Genomic DNA, 20,681 nt, shown 5'->3' on the forward strand with positions numbered 1-20,681 from the left:
AAAGCCTATCTCACGGTCTTCTCTGCGTTTGTGATACGGTTAACTATAAGTAAACATAAAAGAAACCAGTCTCCTAGACAAAGTAGACGGACGATACTAAGTAAACATATCCTATCGGAATGATAGAAAACGTTATCTATAACTTTATCTTGTAACACGCCGAAGTGTTGATTGTGAAATTAGTTTGATTCTGGCAATTCTCTGCGTTAGTCCCTTATTCGACGTCGCCCGCCTGTCACTCAAATAAAATTATTGAAATACTTGGAATTATTAATTCTGTGAAGGGAGCGCGTGTTTATTTAGGTCCGCATCTCCGTAAAGCTTAACGAAATCCTTTTGAGATGTAATATGTGAGGCATTTTACACATACACTAGGAACTACCTCTACTTCCTCCCTCCACTGGAATGTTGTACACCCCATACCGCCATGCCGCTGTGAACATACACATTTTCGTGACGAAGGTTTAATTACAAACTGATTAGTGTTTTGCATGGGTATGTTTCATACAACAAAGTTATGTCTATGATATAGTATTAATTCATATTTCTTTTGAGGTGATTATAATTTCATACAAAAAAAGCGGAGAAGGCGCTTATATAAGATGGTCATTTAGACTGCATAAAAGGTTAGACTATTTTGCCATAGAATCGCAATACAATCTACAAGTGATGGTCGATATTCTCGTTTTGTTTTTCGTTTGAGCGTAGATAATGATCGCGATAGTAAACTTGTTTTATTCAGTAAGCTACTACATTCTGGTGCTTAACTATGTGCATTCGTTCCGCAAGCTTCGCTTTCGTCGTGCGATCACAAGCTCAGATCTCATTCGCTCCTCGCCTCTGTATTCACGACATCCGGTATTTTATTTTGCGTTTCTTTGAACGCGGTACAACGAACTTGCTCCAGGCTCGTATGAAGAACAATTATGGCCATGTTATTCAGATTTTATTCGCATAAACCAAGATTTAACTTTTTTGCACGCAGTCGCAGTATGACGCAAGGTTTTTGTTTGTAAACTATTTCGGTCTAATTCTTTTGTTTACTCGGCTGTTGCCCCAAATGTCGTGTTTCGCAGTTTGAGTTATTCCGGGTTTAGATTGCTTGAAGTAAGCGCAGTTTAAACTTGCAACCATTAACACGATGTCGTGACTATGATTACGCAAATTACCTAGTCATGATGATGCCTGGGACCTACTTAAGGCCAGGGACTTACCGCTTCAAAATATATTTTACTTTGTATTTCAGACATACAAATATTGTGTTTCAACTTTACAAATACGGAAGTCTATTTCGCCTGGAAAATGGTAATGAAACAACGAATTTAAAGTTATTTACGAGTTTGCATAAATCATAGTCCTAACGCCCTTCAAAGTTCCGCGAGCTGTAATAAAATGTTCGGCACACACGCGCACCTTAATTAAATTAAACTGATTCGTATGTCGTAAGCTAATTGCGGGTGTATGGCGGCTAGGGCGACTCTAAATATATTCGCACGACACCCACCGCCACCACTCCTCGCACACAAACGGCGAACACATATGTTGCTCTTAATATTATTCCTATTTTTGCTCACGCGTTAACGGCCATCCATACAACATGACACGTAATGGGGAATTGCGGCTCACATAAAAACAGTACCTGTACACATCACCGTAATTAATGTGCATGGACATTTGTGTCCTCTACTTAGTAATTTTTTTCACTGTAACGTTCACTTGGCCTCTTTCTATTGATTTGATACGACATTTCCATTGGTTGCTGCTAATGCATAATCTTATCGCTCTTTGATAAAACAAAACAGTTCTGTTATTTCGATCAATAGTAATGGACCTACCTGTACCTCACCTGCTATGATTCACGTTTTTCAAGTGATGACCTGACTTGGTTAAATAATTTTGTTCATCGCTACATCCACAATAAACGTTAGACTCGAAGCAATAATGGCTGCATTAGTGACTCTGTTATACTCCAACACCTATTTGGTTATTTTGCAGAACGAAGCTTGATATAATCTAAAGCTGTGAGTAATCAAAGTGTACACAGTGTTTCAATTAACAGTTGCAAAGTGTGAAATGAAAACTGAAAAAGGATTGCTAGGACAGAAACAGTGAAACGAATGGCGGCGGCGATGCGGCGAGTCCACTTTGTGGAGGCCAAAAGGCGTTAAACGCAGCGTGCATCCGCCGCGGCCGCACCGCCATGTCGAGTGCGCTGTCACCGAGCGCCTCGCCAGCCGCCGCCGGCGACGAGCAGGCGCGACGACGCTCCGTCTTCTACGTGCCATTGTTCGAAAGCTTCGACAACTATTTACCCTTGACGCCAGAAGAAAAAGAAGCTTTAATAACTGGACAAACTATAGAGAGCATCTCTACAAAAACTAAAAGGAGGAATGTGTCAGACCTCGGTAGATCGCGAATCCCATCTCGGGGTGATTCATCCTTTACGGAAAGTGAAAGCGACATGAGCGCATTTAGTCCACGATATCGTCGGCCTTTGTCATCGACGGCGAGTTCAAACGAAGCTCTGACGAGATTGGGGCATCGTGACCTGACGAGTCCAAGACTCGTCGCTCAGAGCGCACTCGTCAGGCCGAAACCGAGATTACGAAGTACGACCTCATGTGAGCCACGATACGATCGAATATTTACCCCGATAGGTGGGTCTATTTCGTCGAATAAATTAAACAGTTCGAGCACAAATATTGTAAATAAAACAACATCGAAAGCGTCTATTATGAACTCAAATTTGTCACTGATACCTGACTCTCCCAAGCTATTATCGCCTGCAAAAGAGAAATCGAAAACGCTGCCACAAAATCTTACTGTGCCATCGCCGATCAGAGGCAGCAGTAGCTCAACATCTATATTTAGAACACCACGTATAACTGTTACCCCTGATAGTCCTAATAAAAGCCCTGGGAGGATGTCAGGACTGAACTTTATACGAAGATCACGAAGTACAAAGTTGTCAAGAAGCAACTCTTTATTACGAAGTATTACTGCGAGACACATACAGGAAGGGTTAGAGGAACACTTGGCTGTTGTGACGAACTTGACTGAAGACTACGATAACTTCGTGGATAACAATGGAGGGGAATCGGAAGTGATATGTGCTCTTATTAAGAAAAACGAGGCACAAATGGCTAACAGCCCTATGAGTATTCGTCGTGCGTATCTTGATGTAGACGACGATGTTGCTGTACATTCCGGTAAGATATTTTTTCTACGAAATGATAGTCATTTGTGCCAATCTCAAATGAATTGTAATTTATCTCCCATCGAATGATTCAATCAGTTACCATAATTAAGTATAAATAGAAATAGGCCGTTGGACTTTGTTGCGTAAAAAGAAGTATTGAGGCGTGCGCTTGTTTGACATTGATCGTCAAACAATAACCAACGCTGAATTAATACGATCCTTTCTAAAATAAATTAGATACGATTACAACATTATGAGTCACTAACACACCATCCAAATTTTCTAAAACTCGTTGTGTGAAATAAGTTTTATAGTTCATGACAGGTGCAATGACATATGGCAAATAAAATAATTTCATGATGTAGACACTTAACTCCCATGTAGTAGGTGCCTTGTACTTACAACAACAAATACTTGTATCGGATCGATCACTTCTCGATGTATTAAAGCACTTAGTGGACAAACAAGGCGGCGCGACGAGAGAGACGAAAGCATTGAAAGCCCTTTACAAACTGGTACCTATAATGGATGAGTCTCCGTTTTCAAACTACACTATACTCCAACTGTTCATAACGTCAGACAATGCCCACTAATTACACAGCAAAGATCTAATACTGAAGGCCTTTAACAAACGATATATCATGTCTTAAAGTTGGCATTACGAAAAGTGGAAGTCATCATGTTATTTGAAGCCCATTATTACTAAGTGACTGTCGTTAGAAACTATAGTTTATTCTTTACAGAAACGTATATAGGAAATTTACTCTTCACTGAAATTTGCCGAACAACAACGGTATTGACATAAGGAAGTATGATTAAACGATACTTAGAACTTCATGAAATAAGGAATTCCCAGTTGTATGGGAAACCTAATAATAGATTTGCGAAGCTTTGCAAAACAATGCCGTGACTTTTGTTACACATAAATCACTGCTACTTTTCCTCAACTACAATATAAACGTAATACTTAGAGGTGCAAAAAGATTGCTTGGAATCCCATGGTAGTTTAGCGTGCGTTCCCCCTGTGTCATCATCCTATTAATATTATGTCAAGGGATTCTACGAATGCACGAGATGGCATTTCGTGGCTTAGGCACATACATACCTGTGTTATGATTCTATATTTATCACAAGTTTACTTACGTATATGTGACTAGGTATTGCCACTAGGGAAAGGGATGAAAGGAGCTACTGACGCAGATCTGAAGGCTATATTTAGCGTTACTTACAAATAGTTATTTATTAGTGTAGTATTGGAATTGGCTATCAAAAGACACGTGATTACTGTTTATAAAAAAGAGAAAATGTTTTATGGATTCAAATAGAGCAAACATATTGTTTACTTTCAGCAGCTGTGAGCTACAACAAAAGATTTACCGTTACTGTTAAAAATTCGTCACGCATCTTTAACCCAGACAAGGTTTCGCTTTACAAAACCTAAGTCGGTCGCCTTCGAAACAATACTACTGTTTACTTTTTAAAATAAAAATGTTGTTAATGTGGCGTCGCTATCGTGTGTCGTTTAATCACATTGCACTTCCTCGTGGTCGGTTATCAGCGTCTTATCGAAGTACGCATAATGATTGCGCAGAGCATCGGCTCTTACGCGGCCCTTTTAAAATAATTGCCCTTAAATAGAACGAGCCTCACCGAGGCACGGGTCAAAGCGTTTTGAAGGTGATTTAAAAAGGTTGCACATTAAGATATCTTTAGTCGTTAGGCTGAAATTATAAACGTGTATCGATCAAATTAGTAGAACTGTGAAATATAGGATGGTTGATGTGTTTTCCAATTAAGAATATGAATATAACATCGTCCAAAAACTTTGAGATTTCTGATCTTCACAGTTTATTTAGAGAGTAAGGATTACTAAAAATATATTTGCATCCATAAAATGTGTAAAAAATATATCTCAAACATTAACTATAACGATTGGTTAGTAATATCGGCACCTGTTTCGTAGCCGATAGTAAACAGTAGCCGACTCATAACATAACGCAAAGAGTGCGGGCGAATAAACCGAAGCAATAACGATAATGGGCTCCGAACATCTGTTGCTTCACACATCGAAGCGTTGACATAGTAGTGTTGCCTCAACGTTTTTTTTCCTATATAAATATTATTGACTAGCTGACCCGCGTTGCACCGCTCGCACTTTCTTGTTTTTATTTAATTCCGAGCATTTTCAAATTTATTCACCTTTTACACCACTTGTGCTTGTGCCGTTCACGAGTTTTAGCGAGACTAACGAACAGTTTCTATGAAAGTAATTCCAAAACAAACAAAGCTAAGTTTTGTAGGCAATCAAAGTGCAACATAAGCCTCTATAAATAACAATAAATATTCTTCATAAACATAATAACAGTCGTAAACGTTTCTGGTTAAGGCGGGTACAGACTGCTGCAACGCAACATGCAATGCAACACGAAACGAGCATTGCATCAGTGTAGACGCGGGGCGCGCACAACGTGCGCACGAACCCCGCATGTACCTACGCACATCTGTTTCCGAGATGCGCGCGAACGGATCGCTCAGTCTGCAAAAGAACACGCAAAGGAATGGATCGTCGTCTTGTTCCATGTTCGCGCGCGTCTAGCCGTACACACCACACAACCTGTCCACACTGACGCTCCGCGCATACTGCGCGCCTCTTTGTGTTCGGGGAAAAAACCGACAAATTTCGGGTCGCTACGCGCAAGAGTTGCAACAATCTGTTCGTGCGCGTAGTAGACGCGGTTCGTGCGCGCAAGGCGTCTACACTATGGGAATTCTGTTACTTTACATGATACATTGCAGCAATGTGGACGTCAAATTCTTGCATTGCATGTTGCATTACATGTTACATTGCACCAATGTGTACCCGGCTTTACGACTCCTAAAGATATAATATTTCTTGTCGTATTTACTTTATGTTCAATCACCATTTTATGTTAGACTGGGCTTGGTTCTTGACACCTTGAATCACTAGACAAACACAGACAAAATAAATACGGATCGCGGACTTTTAATACATTTTTGGGACATGGGGCCCATAATAATGTTGTTCAAAAGTTTTTTGTAGTACATTAGCAGGCGCATGCGCAGCGGTCACGGGCGGCGTGCGCGCAACTTCCGCCGGAAACCACGCCGTACTTGGCCACTGCTATGTGATTGATATCATATTACATATCTATCTATACAATGCATGTAATATGAACCTCGCGAACATTACAGCCGTATTATTGACAACACAGCCGTTTCAATCACGGCCATTTCTTGCAAGGCTGACGCTAAATCAGTGTCAATTGAGGTGTTCAATTAAACGGATATGAGGCAATATTTTAGTTACATTTTACTGGACTGTATCGGTAATATTTTATACAGAAATCAATTTTAATACACTACATATTTTTATAGTTATTTTACAACAATTTGAAATCAAAATTGATTTAGTAATTTGACTTATAGACTGTAATTTCTTTTGCAGACACGTCATATGAGAAGGCATGTCGTCGCGGGTCGGCGCCAAGCACGCCGGTGCCAGGTGCGCAGGCGCAGCACAGCCCTTCGCGCCTGGCGTCGTTCTTCTTCTCCAAGAGGTCCTTCAGAAGCAACCCCCTCAAGAGGACCAAATCTGCGACAAAATTGGAGAGGGATAGAGTTCTGGCAACCGTCCCCACGCATCCACCCACACATGCCTTACGGACATCAAGGTGAGCTTTCAACTAATATGAAATATCATCGATTTAGTACGAGTTCAGTAGAACACATAGCTAGAAAAAGTGAATTATCTTTAGAAAATCTGCCACGTTCAAGTAAAAGTTCGCAAAAATTTCTAATTTATAATGTGAGTTTACACGCAGCATTGATAGGCATCAAAGTTTCATAGTAGGCATTTTACAGATTTACTACCTAAGCAATCAATTGTAATAGTTCAGCTTTAATAACAAATATTATGCCTTATGGAGACAATTATTATTAATGTACTTCGTTTTATCGGAGTATAAAATATCACCATTCTCAAGAGATTACAAGGAAATACATTTCTCCGAATAGTAACTTTTATGACAGAAATAAAAATATTATTCGTGCGCCAACATTCCTTCTCTCACCTCGTAACAGTATAATGAGGAAAATATCAATTTTGTTACTGGTCGAATGTGCTCGCAATAAAGGTAAAGCAAAAAATAATTGTACTGCAGACTCTACATCTACTTCAACATTTCTTCTTATGTAATTTTTATCTAAACATCCTAGATAATGATTATTTAATAATGAACACTGTAGGTATCTTATCTCTTTCTAATTATCTATTGTGAAACCAAACTCAACTAAATATAGCACGCGTGTTTGCTGTGTCATTACAATTTCAAAACATCGCAAACTAAAATGCGTGTGTTAAACTAGATTAGTCAGCAAATTGGATACTAAAATGTACATAAAACCAAAGGTGGGCTCGTCCGGCGCAAATTAGTCCGTGAAATAAAGTGTCAAGTGTACTTAGCTGTGTGTCGTGACTGTACAACGTTACCCAGCCGGTGTACGGTGTCGTAATTTAATGTACAGGAGTGTCGCCCCGCCCCGTCTGCGGCTATTTACCGAATGTTCTTAATTACTACCCCCCAAGGCAAACACGACAACTTCATCGAGACCTAATTAAATATAGAAACTTGTTGCCAATTAACAACCGCCATGGAAGGACTCAACATTATACTAGGCATTCTTAGCATTTCTTGGTCAAGTGAGAATATTATAGAACCTACTTTTAAGCTCTGCGAATAAACAAACTTACTTATTCATGGCAATAATCAATAAAATTATCTTGATCTACTTTTATTAAGTACATTTGGCTAATTAATAAATATGCACGAAGGGGCAGATGTCTGGCCTCTACAAAGGATAACCCTCTGGCAGGGATATCGATGACAAGGTTAAACCGTTTGTCAGAATGTACGGCTTCTAACCACTCAATACAAATAACATTGATATTCGCGTTAATCGCCACGATAAGACACCTGTACAAGACGACATATAGGTTCTATGTTAAGGTTATGGTATCTAAATGAATATATTATCTATTTTTTTAAAAAGAAGATGGTAATGTAAAAAGCGCAAGCGAAAAATATAATATTTGTACCGAATTCTTACAGAGCCTAAAATAAGCCTCGTAATTTCCAAGCAAACAATCTGTTTGACGAGCGCTAATTATAATCAAATTGGTTTGTTTCAGATCTCACGAAAGCCTTCTGTCGGCGCATTCACCCGCCGTCTCCACCATGGATTTGGGACCACCTAATCAAGTGCGTATTCATTTAAAATATACTTCCATAAATATACCCTATCTTTTGGTTGAATATTAATTGCGCGCATATATTATGAAAGATAGCAGTGCTCAATATTATCTTGGTGGACTTCCGTTGATTTTTGTTTTGTAACTAAAATGTGTGCTGATAACAAAACGTTATGAGTTAAGCATTCGTCAATCAATTACTCTACATAATCCCATTGCTAATGTAATTTGTCGTAAACAAAAAACACGTGATATCGATACATTAATGTGTCGTTAGACTCGTTAGCTACAGTAACTCGTATATAGTGTTATGTATTTTCTTCTTCTTACTTCTTCTTATCGTATGGTTAGTGGTCAACCTAGTGTTAAAGTTGTTCAAGCCGCCCGGTAGCCTTAAACGTGGCTTAACTATTGTTATCTGTTTATTGACTACAACCGGGACCAACTTTTTACGTGCGCTCCGGAGTACAGAGACGCCCAGTTCAGATACCACTAGGCGGTCACCCATCTATAGAATGACCGCGCCAAGGTTTGCTTACCCCCAGATCGTTTACCGACCGGTGATCGCAACTGGCTATAGGCGCCTCGTAATGTATTTTGATGTTTTTATTTTCAGGTAGAAATTCGTTCTTTACACTCGTCTGTACTAGGCAGGCCGCACTGCTTCGCGCTCAGTGCCGAGAACAGAGCGCCGAGGTACTTCGCCTGCGCCTCGCGGAGGGAACGGGACCGCTGGATATACAGGTACTTCAAGATTAAATTTCAACAGTAGTACTATACTAACTGAATAAGGACTTATGATTTAACGCAGAATGAGAAAAGGGCATATAATTTTCATTGCTGTCGCTTCAAAGTGAATGTCGTGTTACTGTACTGTATTGTACATACAAATGTTTAGCGTAGTACAATTTATATCTATACTAATCTATACTAATATTATAAAGCTGAAGAGTTTGTTTGTTTGTTTGTTTGTTTGAACGCGCTAATCTCAGGAACTACTGATCCGATTTGAAAAATTCTTTAATTGTTAGATAGCCTATTTATTGAGCAAGGCTATAGGCTATATATCATCACGCTACGACCAATGAGAGCGGAGTAGCAATGAGAAATGTTACAAAAACGGGGAAAATTATGACCCATTCTCCTTATGTGACGCAAGCGAAGTTGCGCGGGTCAGCTAGTGATAGTAATAAGTTTGACCATGTTTACATGTCTAACAATGTATTTGGAATGATATGATGATATTTAGAGAGCTACTAATGAGTTATTAGTACAGTGATAACTGAGATGTCCACTTGAAACTGACCTATCAAGCGTTATCTTAGAAACATGTATTTTTGTTGTTAATGTCCCTTTAAGTTTATCAATCCCTCATATCTATATTAACCCTAATTTATATTTATTATAATAACAATAACATACTGCCTTTATAGCGCGGTCGGTAGTATATCAGACTGTTGATCATGAGGTCTCGGGTTCGATTCCCCGATCGGGCAAATTGCTATTGGTCTTTACAAATTTAATTTAGAATATTTCTCTTGAGTTAACTTGAGTTTGGTAACGTGCCCGGTATTTTGCAATGGGCTCGTACCTATACTTTAGACGTGGGTATATAACACCACCTACACCTTTGACAATAACAAGCGTGATATTATGTATGTATATATGTATGATAAAAATGTGTATGTGTATGTTCCAGCTTGCGGCAAGCGGCGCGGCCGGACGAGCTGCGTACGCGCCGATGCGAGCGAACTGTCAAGCTATGGCTGTTGGAAGCCAAAGCAATACCACCCAAAAAGAGATACTATTGCGAAATTTTACTCGACGAAACTTTATATGCAAGGTAAGAATTAAACCTCTTTGATCACTACGTAGGAATTTTGATAAAGGCGTGAAAGAATATATGATGACTGCGTTTATTTATTTTTTGGGTTAGTAAGGGTTCGAGGCGAAAGGAATCTTTTAACTTTCATCACATTTAAGACTTGTACTCATGATATCGCGAGAATTACCTGCCTACATTCTTTTCAACCGAATCTAATGAAACAAGTTAATCAATTATTATCATTCTTAAAGATTATAGTTTAATTACACTTGTCTCGCGTGTAGATTTTTTCCTATGCCTACGCGATTTATGCGTTAATTACCCGATTTGCTTTGCGCTAGAATTTCGTATATTTAGCAAATTTATTCATAGACTCTTACACACGCAAATTCAACATCAATAACTATTTCTTATTTTCTTTTGCTTCATTATTAATTTATTACTTTTTACACTTCGATGCGTTATAAATGCTGATTTACGATAAGACCTATTTCAATAGTTTGTTTTAACGCATTTTTCAGTTATATCATAATCAAGCGTACTTCATTTGCTAAGTCATAGATCATAGACATTTCAGCCGCCACATAATTTAATAAAAAAACAGGATTTACTTTCATATTTACTACTCAATTTTAATTGGTAACGGAGTACGATTTCTGGATCGAATCAAAAACGAAACGAAACCCCTTTTCTCAATAAGGAATAGCTTATCAGATGAACCTTTAACACATGTTTTCCTACATTTGTTGTGACATAATCTGTTAAATAAATTATTCCACACTTATCTGCTGTGAAACTGGCCATAAACGAGAGTTAGAGTAGTTTCTAGAGTTCAAAACTACTAATAGCAGTAAACATTAACAGCCAACTATAATGAAATCTGTTTGTTTTCAGATCATCATCAAAATTAAAGACGGACCTGTGTTTCTGGGGCGAGGTGTACGAGTTCGGCAGCCTGCCCGCCGTGCACGCCATACACGTCAACGTGTACAGAGAGCCCGAGCGACGCTCGCGCAAGCGGGACAAACACGCACTAGTTGGTTAGTATTATCTATAGCTTTATTCTATGTGATGCTCCTGCAAAGGACTGTTATATTAGTAGGAGTCACACTAATGTTATAGTGAAATGATCAAAACATTGTTCATGTACAAGCAAATATATCCACACTAATTTAATGCAATAGTAGAGTGACTAAAGCATTCTATTTTCGTAAATATGTCTTCCATGCTATATTAAGATATACCTTCCTACAGTTAAGGTGCAGCGCAGACGGCACACTTTTTGTGTGCGTTCGAGTCTGCAGAATATCATGATAGACATTTAAAAAGAAAAATGTGGGATGAAGTGTGCTGTATTGTTTATTCCGCTCCTGTTTGGACATGTATGAGTCTAAAGAAAAAACAAGATACGGGAAGTTTAAGTTTTTAATAGACTTTACCACATTAGTACACAGACTCGATCGCACAAAAAGTGTGCCGTCTGCGCTGCGCCTAAAGGTCATAAAAAGATAACTAACAAACGTATTACAGCTAGAGTAATTTGGTTTATAAAAAAAAATGTTTAATCTTTGACTATACTTACCTTATTTTAAATATATCTACTATTATAGAAACTAAATGTATTCCTACTTTTATTTCCAGGTACAGTACGTATCCCGGTCGACGACGTATCGTCCCGATACCTCAACGAGCGATGGTACCCCCTGACGGAGATAGACAAGCAGTCGCCCGCGGCGCCGCCCGCCGCGCTGCGCATCAAGTGTCGCTTCCAGAGCGTTGATGTACTGCCCATTGACCACTACGCCAGGTTCCTTGACTATCTGAAACGGAATTATAGAAGGCTCTGTGAATATTTGGAACCTGTGATTGGTAAGTTAAATTCAGCTATGAGTATGGATATACCGTGTCAAGTGGCGTATCGAGGGAGTGGCTTGTTCTAAGCAATGGGTAGAAATGGGCTGAATAGATAAATAGCTAAATTACCAGCGCAGCAGCACTTGACCTTTCTGATAAAGGAGAATGTCATAGCAAGCCTATAATTGAGTTTTTAGCGAAATGTACGTGTCTCCTCATATGCACTAAAAACCTCGCGGAGGTTTTCAGTTATATATCCAATCAATTGATTGTTCTTCTTTTTGTTTTTTGGCTTCTTTTTGTTTTTATAGGCTTACTTACTTAGTTACTTACATATCTACTTTACTTTTTTCGCACTGACAGTGCGCTTCAAGGTAATGTTTGACCGTATCCAGTTCATGATTTATTTTTTGATAATTGCAGGTGTAAAAGCGAAGGAAGACATAGGATGTGCACTGGTGCTGTGCATGGCGGGCGCGGGGCTGGCGCCGCGGTACCTCGCCGACGTGGTGGCGCTGGACGTGCGCCGCACCGGCGACCACTCGCTCACCTTCCGCGGGAACTCGCTCGCCACCAAGAGCATGGAGGCCTATCTCAAGCTGGTGGGCGATCAGTACCTGCAGGTTAGAATCATTCATTATAGCTGCTATGTATTCCTTATTCCTAACAATAGATACGCATTAAAATAAAGTAATAAAGGAGTAGTTTCTTGTTACTTAGTCTCAGGCTGAGTCAGCCTGCGACCACGGTGAGTGCAACCTGCGCCGAAAGGTTAGGCATTTTAAGGTAAAATGCGTGTTCGCGTTAATTCCCGTATTCTATTATACATTAAACATGCAACGCGAGAGTTTAAAAGTTATGAGTAGTTTCTTGTTATTAAATAATTTTGCAGAATAATTTGCTTTTTACTTAGTGTCGTGTGTTTTTTGTTTCACATACATAAAAGCTGGAATCAATCTTTATATGTGATCAAACATGTTTGAATAAACACGACGTTATACTAAAATTCTTAGGAGTTACTAGCAGAATATATTTTGCTGTTGTATTTCACCTAGTCTAGTTTGTATTTTCCAGCAAATAGAGCAAGCATGATCTGTTTGATATTTCACTAACAAATATTGTTTTGTATCGCAGGAGACGTTGTTGGAGGCGGTGATGTCTGCGGCGGGCCCGGGCGCGGCGGAGTGCGAGGTGGACCCGCTGCGCGCGGGCGGCGCGGGCGCGCTGCGGCGCCAGCAGGCCGCGCTGCGCGACGCCGTCACGCTCGCCTGGCGCTCCATCGCAGCGTCAGCCAGCAGGTTCCCGCCACCGCTCCGGGACTGCTTCGCTACTTTCCGGGAGAGGTACGTACCTGTACTTTTATTCCTGTTATTGATCGTAGTGTTAATTTAACCAAAACGATAAAAATGTATGCTGTGTAATTCTTATGTACGATTTATTTAAGATCTCGGAGGTATCCTAATATCAATGACAATCATTCACAAGATTAATGAGAATATAATAGTATGATTTACAACAACAATTTTGAAAACAACGATAAAATCGCTAAAACTGGGTTATCCGTGCTTTTATTTAATTCTCCCCAAATCCTCAAAAAATATGAAAATGTATAAATCATAGTACATTGTCAATTTCATTAATCTGCTATTATGTTATTCACAGACTGACGGCGATGGGTCGCGAGGATATATCAGACAACCTGATCAGCGCGTCCATCTTCCTGCGCTTCCTCTGTCCAGCCATTCTGTCGCCTAGCCTCTTTGGAATTACTAGTGGTATGTATCGATATAACGCACTTAATTTTTGATGACATGAAATAAAATATGTACAAATAGTTAAATAAAATAAACCGTTTCGTGTTTTAGGGAGTCTACACAAACGTGCGACAGAAATTATTGCATATCTTGTTAATGTATTTAATATATTATTAATTCTCTTGCGCTACTTGAATACAATTAGGTATACGGCGCCAACATAAAAAAATGCACGCGATATATCGAAAAGCTCGGTTTGATATAAAACCTATATAAAGCAGTTTTTTTGTGTCTGAATAAACGAGTATATAAAAGAATAGATATTCTAACGCTTATAATGTATTACAGAATACCCGAACGAGCGCGCGGCTCGCAACCTGACGCTGGTGGCGAAGACGCTGCAGACGCTGGCCAACTTCACGCGCTTCCAGGGCAAGGAGGCCTTCATGGAGTTCCTCAACGACTTCCTCGAGCAGGAGGCACCCAACATGAAGGCCTTCCTTAGAGCTATCTCGGTAAGATCTTAATATTTATTTATTTATTTATTTAGGGAAAACAAACAGTTACACACTTTTCTTAATAATAAATATTAACAAACAGTTTTATACAAATGTGTAGCTCACAACGTTATCCACGTATTATTAAAGAAATATTGAATATAGTTAAGCAAGCTCGGGTGCACCCAGTTAATAAACTAAAAAATATATATATTTATAAAAAAATAAAAAATGAGGGAACCTTAAAGGTGCATTATATACATTACGTTACATACATTGATTTTAAAAATACGTAATTTTAGTTTCTATCTAAGATTACATTTGTTGTGATAGTCTTTAACAATGCGTTTCTGAATCTGGAATAAGACAATGAAAATATATCTAAGTCTGTAAAATGAGTATTATAATTCTTAGTTATACGGTGCAGAGGTGCACGGACAATTTAAAGTCTTTAAGGGGTTAAAGTCCGTGATCTTTGTATATTATATAGTGTTAGTTTTGTGGATGAGTAACTTAGTTAGTAAAAGTGTAGAAACAATAAAAGAAGATATTATCACCTTAACGAATAAATAGAGGCATAGAAAGTCCATAGGGAATGTCCAACGTTGAACACCTGTCAACGAAAAATGATAGTTTATTTCTGTTTAAAACGACTGTAATCAAATCATATTCGATGTTTTTATGAAAGTTTTCAAAATATATCAACAACGCAACTAAAATCTATAATGCACACCAACAGACGCGTCCCCAAGACCAGCAGCAGCAACAACAACAGCAACAGCAACAGCAGCAGGACGGCAGTAAGCGCAACTCAGCCGCGTCGCACACGTCCCACACGTCGCACACGTCGCAAACGTCGCAGGGCTCGGAGGCGCGGGACGCCGTGGAGCCCGACCCCGAGTGGGCGCCACACGTTGACTTAGGCAAGCAACTTGCGACGCTACATTCGTTGCTGGTTGATAGCTTGCCGAAGTTACCCGCTAATAAGACACAGGTACCTTATTGAAATTATGGTTTACGTACTATTTTGTAATTATATCCTAAGGATTTGTAATTAAACTTTGAATGTTCAACAAAACTAATAAAAAGAAAAAAAAAAAAAAACCTGTAAAACAATTTGTCAAATATTGAAAACATAATAGAAACATTGTGACCATTTTTGATGTCACAAGATATTTTCAAAGCCAAAACATATTTTTATAAATGTGTAATAACAATGTTTATATTTCCAGGAACTGGAACCATTGTCTGACATTCTGGATGAACTGAGCAAGAGACTAGTAAGCAACGATATCTCATCACCTACTCAACCCATCTCAGATAACATCTTTAGGTGAGCGAAATAACATAAATGCCTAATGATAGTATCTACTTATATTCTTCCATACATTGTACAAGATGCTATAGACCTTTATTACTTTACAGGTTCAACGACCCTACGTGCAATACACCAACTAAACCAGCCCCCGAGCCGGTCACTAACGGTCAAATGAACAACAACTTTGCTCACAGTTCACCCATCATGAACAAAAATGGCATCCAATTTAACATCAGTCCGTCAAAATCTAACGCCGAGGACTCTAAATACAAACCCGGTTATGCAGCCGTTACGAAGTCTCCGAGTTTCAATATTCGATCTGCAACACTGCCAAGAAAAGGTTACGGTTCCAACCCACCAAGTCAGGCCGTTAACCCTGATAGATACAGTTCACAATACAACAACCAGGAACATTGCGTGAACTTGAAAGTCGTGCAAATCGGCTTCGGCTCTGACCAGTATCCCAAAGGCATCAGCAACGGTATCGGCGAGAGCTTGGAGCGCAGGTTCCAAGACCGATACAAACCTAACAACTACAATCAACAACATTTCCACAACTCTAACTACAACAGCACTGAGAGATCACCGAGCAACGACAGCATCAACCACAACTATTGCTCCAACGACATGCAAAATATCATGAAAGAAACTGCCACCCTAGAGGAATTGTCCGACCTCTTGAAGTACGCGGACGACACCGGTGATATAGTTGAGGACAAACTCATTATGAACAAAAAGAACTTGTCACAATCAATGTCCAACAATAACAACATAATAAATGGCAACAAAACCAACTACACGAACAACGGATCCAATGTATCCATCAGTGGGCTCTCCAACGTTGCTAGTTCTGGGTACCAAAGTATCGCAACATACAGCCAAAGTTCAAGTCCCATTGAAAATACAACGCACCATCACCAGCCTTACGAGAACGGCGGTCAACCGATGAGTCGGTTCTCACAAATCAACTACCAGAAACAGAGGGACAAGCAATATTACGACAGTAAAAATGAAAAGTTCTATCCCAAGAGTCCAGTGCAACAAAAAATTGAGTATGATATCCAGAAGTACGGAATCCAAAACTTTACCACTGCCGATAACGCTCCATCAAACACGAACATGAACTCTAAGGTCGCCCCTCTAGTGTTCACGAATCCGGTTTACAACATGGATGACAATCGTCAGTCGCAGGAGAAAAAGAATAATGAGAACAGAAACTCAAAGCGTTGTCCTTGTGGCTCATCCAGTTCATCGATAGATGAGGAGGGCTTGAGCACGGACAACGTAGAGACAAACTCTGAAGAGGGTTCTACTAACTTCAACGAGGATAGTAGAAACTATGACCAACAGAATCGCAACAATACCCACCGAAAACTCACCAGAGATAACTGTAATTATGAAGACTTGTACCAGAGAAGCAATCACAGTCACTCTCCGAGGATACGGGATGACGAATCCTCTAGTAATTCGCCAAGTCTACGAAAGAATAGTAAAACGCGAATGCCTAGAACAAACCCTATGCTCTCTTACTCCACGAATCAAAACCAGATTAACTTCAAACATTTTGGGCAAAGAGGAGAATCCTTATACGAAAGCAAACCTCACCACATTTCAACAGATTCCGGCTACCCTATGAGCAGATCCGACTCTAACGTAGAGGAAGTGAACAAAGAAATGTACAGGTTACAGATTTCGCGAAGTCAAAAGGCTCTCTACAACATGGAGAACTCCAAGAACTCCCCGGAAAAGTATTCCATGACAGAGAGTGCGATCCCGGAGACCAACTATCCGCTAGACAGAACGTACTCGGGTGCGAAGATGTCCAGCAGTAGATTGAATGAGGATCTCGAAAGGCACCAGGAGTACTATGGCGTGCGGGAAAGGCGGGAATCTCCTTCACGGAGCGTATTCAATCGTGAGTCCGCGTCGAGCGAGGCGAGTGAGCGCGTCACCGTGCGGAGCGAGGGCGTGACGCGAGACAAACCACAGCGGAGACTCAGCCTGGAATCTGCGCGGGACCTCACCGACAGCTCCGACGAGGTTGAGGACACGCTCTACAATACGACGGGTCGAAGACGCGCCTCAAAGCACCACAGGACCATCGAGCAGGTAAGCTATTCTGGTCATGTTACTCGAAATATTTTGGATACAAACTGCACTGAAGCATGTCTTATTATTTTCTTCTTCTCGTTACAGTATGAACGCGAAATCGAGAGGTTAAAACGTTCAGTCGAGCTACTGCGGGGAAGGTTAGGGCCCGCCGAACCGGGTCAGGACCCGACCGATGCCAAAATGAAGGCTATCATATCTAGGTAAGAGTCGCATTTATACTCGTTGAAAACCAAAGTACTATTTTTAACTCTTGTTAATGATATCATTTTTAATGTAATTTTACGCCTTATTTACCTACTGCTTTGCAATGCTTTCTTATTGTTAGCCCCATGAAACAAAGGATGAGCCTGTTTCCTAAACTCTGCCGTACTATTTTAGAATATTTAAATAATAATTACAAAAGCAGAACACTTAGGTCACCCCGAAAATAAATCCGAGATCTCGTAATCATCGGTAGTAACCACTCAAACAGCGGCAGTTGATCAAAACGTTACCAATTTTGCAGGTTGATCTGCGTGGAGGAGGAGCTTAGAAACGAGCAGCGCAAGATGGCGGCGGCGCTGTCGCACAAGCAGCGGGTGATCGAGGCGCAGGAGCACCGCATCGCGGCGCTGGACGAGGCCAACACGCGCCTGCTGTCCGCGCTCGTGCACCTGCAGCAGCGCGCCCCGCCCCACGCGCCGCACTCCCCCCACTCGCACCAGGAGCTGCAGATATAACACAACTTACTTCTTCATTTGGTCAGATTTATATTTTGTCACCACCTAGTTTCCGTGTCAAGTGACCCTTGCATCGGTAACGCTTTGTAAGCGCCTTAAAGTTCTAGATTCGCCCGTTAATACTTTTTAAGATTACGTACCGAAAAAGAATATGTTCGTTTCGTTTCCTCTAAAATGTGTTTTAAAAGTTCTCTTATGAAACAATCGATAAAATTATAATTATTATAGCATTTCTCTAGTTTTGACGCATCGATATTGTATTCGGCAAAATATAAATCTTTAAGCGAAAATGTTTAAATCCACAATAGTGCTATCCTCATTTCGAGTTAATGCTCTTTTAATATGATCTCTGTTTTCATTGGACGACGAATGGCATTGATGTTGATACAATATTTTACTAGTGATGAAGATATGTAGTACATTTGAAATTAACTTTATTGTTCGAGTATGATGAAATGTGTGAATAGATTTGCCCTAACCTTCAATAAGCTTTCAAAGAATTTAGTTGTACTAGACGATACCGCGTGGTTGTAGATATTTATATTTTACTCTCTACTCATTACTCACGTTACTTTCTCGCACAAATGTATTGTTCTGTTCAAGTTAACGTATTAGTAGTACGTTCTCTTATTTTAAAGTTTCATACTTTTATGCACAACAATTGTCGGTTCTGCACTCAGTTGTATTGTTGATAACATTTCTTCGGATCGGTATATTATCTTCATTAGCAATATTAACTCACCTCACGAGTATATTTGTTATTACGTATTAATATAATTGTTTATTAACTTTTGTGTATCGCAATAATTGTTTTGCCATTTATCATTTTTGTTACATTGTTTCATTAGTTTTATTGAAATATGCTTTAAATGACATTAATTTTCTATAAATATCAGTATTTCACAATTCGATGGTAGGTTCGCTTCACGTGTCGACGTTTGATTCAGTAACAATGATACCAAAGACGATTGAATATCCCTTAGACTATAGTTGTAGTGGTCCAATCGAACCCGCTGCAATTGCAGTCCTAGTGTTGTATTTTAAAATAAAACGTTATAGATTTTATAATAATAATATAAGACTTGTATCATAATATTCTTAGAAATACGTTAAGTGAAATGTGGTATGAAAACAAAATTTATTTTTAATACCTTTGTAGTATTATAATATTGGATATATTGAACGTTAAAGAACCTAATAAGTAATTGTAAACCTTGTATCAAATTAATAAAGATTACTTTGAACCACAACGTAAGGACGTATTCTGCAACATAGTTACAGCAAAAATGTAATTTAAGCCATAACTGCAAGTTAATTATACCTGCACAGGTATGAAACTTATCACATTAAATTATGAATTACGTACTTACGACTTTTATTTTTATACCCTCGTACAAATATGATTAGTCCAAATTATTATGATTATTGAAGAACCTCGGGTGTTATAGTTACATCGTTGAGGGTATTATAATAATATATTATCCAACTCGACCGTGTATATTTACTCAATATTAGCAAAATGTTTGCTTTGTTTTTTCGTTCAAATCGCTTCTCCAATTTGGATAACATTTGGGAATTGATAGTTTAATTAATCTTGGGGACGGACACCAACTATTATCAAGAGGCAAGCAACTATTATTAGACTTGTGACAGCAGGCAGACGGTTTAGGCGCATTAGGGCTAATTCTCATTATGGCTACTTCTCACTTGGGCTACTTCTCAATAGGGCAACTTCTCACTTGGGATATTATGCTTCTATAAATATATACCTAATTAATATTGTTTGTTGATTATTGTGTGGATTTATGTTGATTTTATTGAAATTCAAGTAATTAAAAGAAGTGACACCTAGTAATGTTTACATATCCTTTAACTATTGATTTGTGTATGTTATAAATAAATGTTAGTTTCAAACCAGACTAAAGTAATTACAAGAAGTAATCTTATAACATTGTATACTTACCAATTACATTGGTTCAATTAATGTTGATTTATTCTTATAATAATGTCATTAATCTCTTATGAATGAATAAACATGTTATATTATATGTACATAAAGACAGCATTTATTTCAATAAACATTCCCCAATTTTGAGAAGTAGCCCTAACGAGAAGTAGCCCAAATGAGAAGTTG

At 39.2% G+C, this 20,681-nt stretch overlaps 1 protein-coding gene across 14 annotated transcripts in view; it reads left to right on the forward strand.

Moving 5' to 3' along the window:
* The window catches only part of raskol (Ras GTPase-activating protein raskol), a 159,641-nt gene extending 139,729 nt beyond the window's left edge, over positions 1–19,912 (forward strand). For 13 of the 14 annotated variants that reach the window (XM_076131646.1, XM_076131662.1, XM_076131654.1 and 10 more), the window contains 15 exons: positions 6,666–6,891; positions 8,409–8,478; positions 9,085–9,212; positions 10,168–10,311; positions 11,188–11,333; positions 11,935–12,162; positions 12,571–12,770; positions 13,282–13,490; positions 13,810–13,922; positions 14,250–14,416; positions 15,138–15,392; positions 15,631–15,731; positions 15,824–17,825; positions 17,913–18,028; positions 18,334–19,912. In XM_076131646.1, the coding sequence (XP_075987761.1) occupies positions 6,666–6,891; positions 8,409–8,478; positions 9,085–9,212; positions 10,168–10,311; positions 11,188–11,333; positions 11,935–12,162; positions 12,571–12,770; positions 13,282–13,490; positions 13,810–13,922; positions 14,250–14,416; positions 15,138–15,392; positions 15,631–15,731; positions 15,824–17,825; positions 17,913–18,028; positions 18,334–18,547 (4,319 nt within the window). In that variant the 3' untranslated portion in view covers positions 18,548–19,912. Of the gene's footprint in view, positions 1–1,995; positions 3,210–6,665; positions 6,892–8,408; positions 8,479–9,084; positions 9,213–10,167; positions 10,312–11,187; positions 11,334–11,934; positions 12,163–12,570; positions 12,771–13,281; positions 13,491–13,809; positions 13,923–14,249; positions 14,417–15,137; positions 15,393–15,630; positions 15,732–15,823; positions 17,826–17,912; positions 18,029–18,333 lie in introns of all 14 variants that reach the window. The other variant, XM_076131638.1, reaches the window with a different exon arrangement.
* Positions 19,913–20,681: the final 769 nt, after the last annotated feature.

The sequence above is a fragment of the Anticarsia gemmatalis genome, chromosome 2 (genome assembly GCF_050436995.1).
Source record: "Anticarsia gemmatalis isolate Benzon Research Colony breed Stoneville strain chromosome 2, ilAntGemm2 primary, whole genome shotgun sequence".
NCBI classification, from domain to species: Eukaryota; Metazoa; Arthropoda; class Insecta; order Lepidoptera; family Erebidae; genus Anticarsia; species Anticarsia gemmatalis.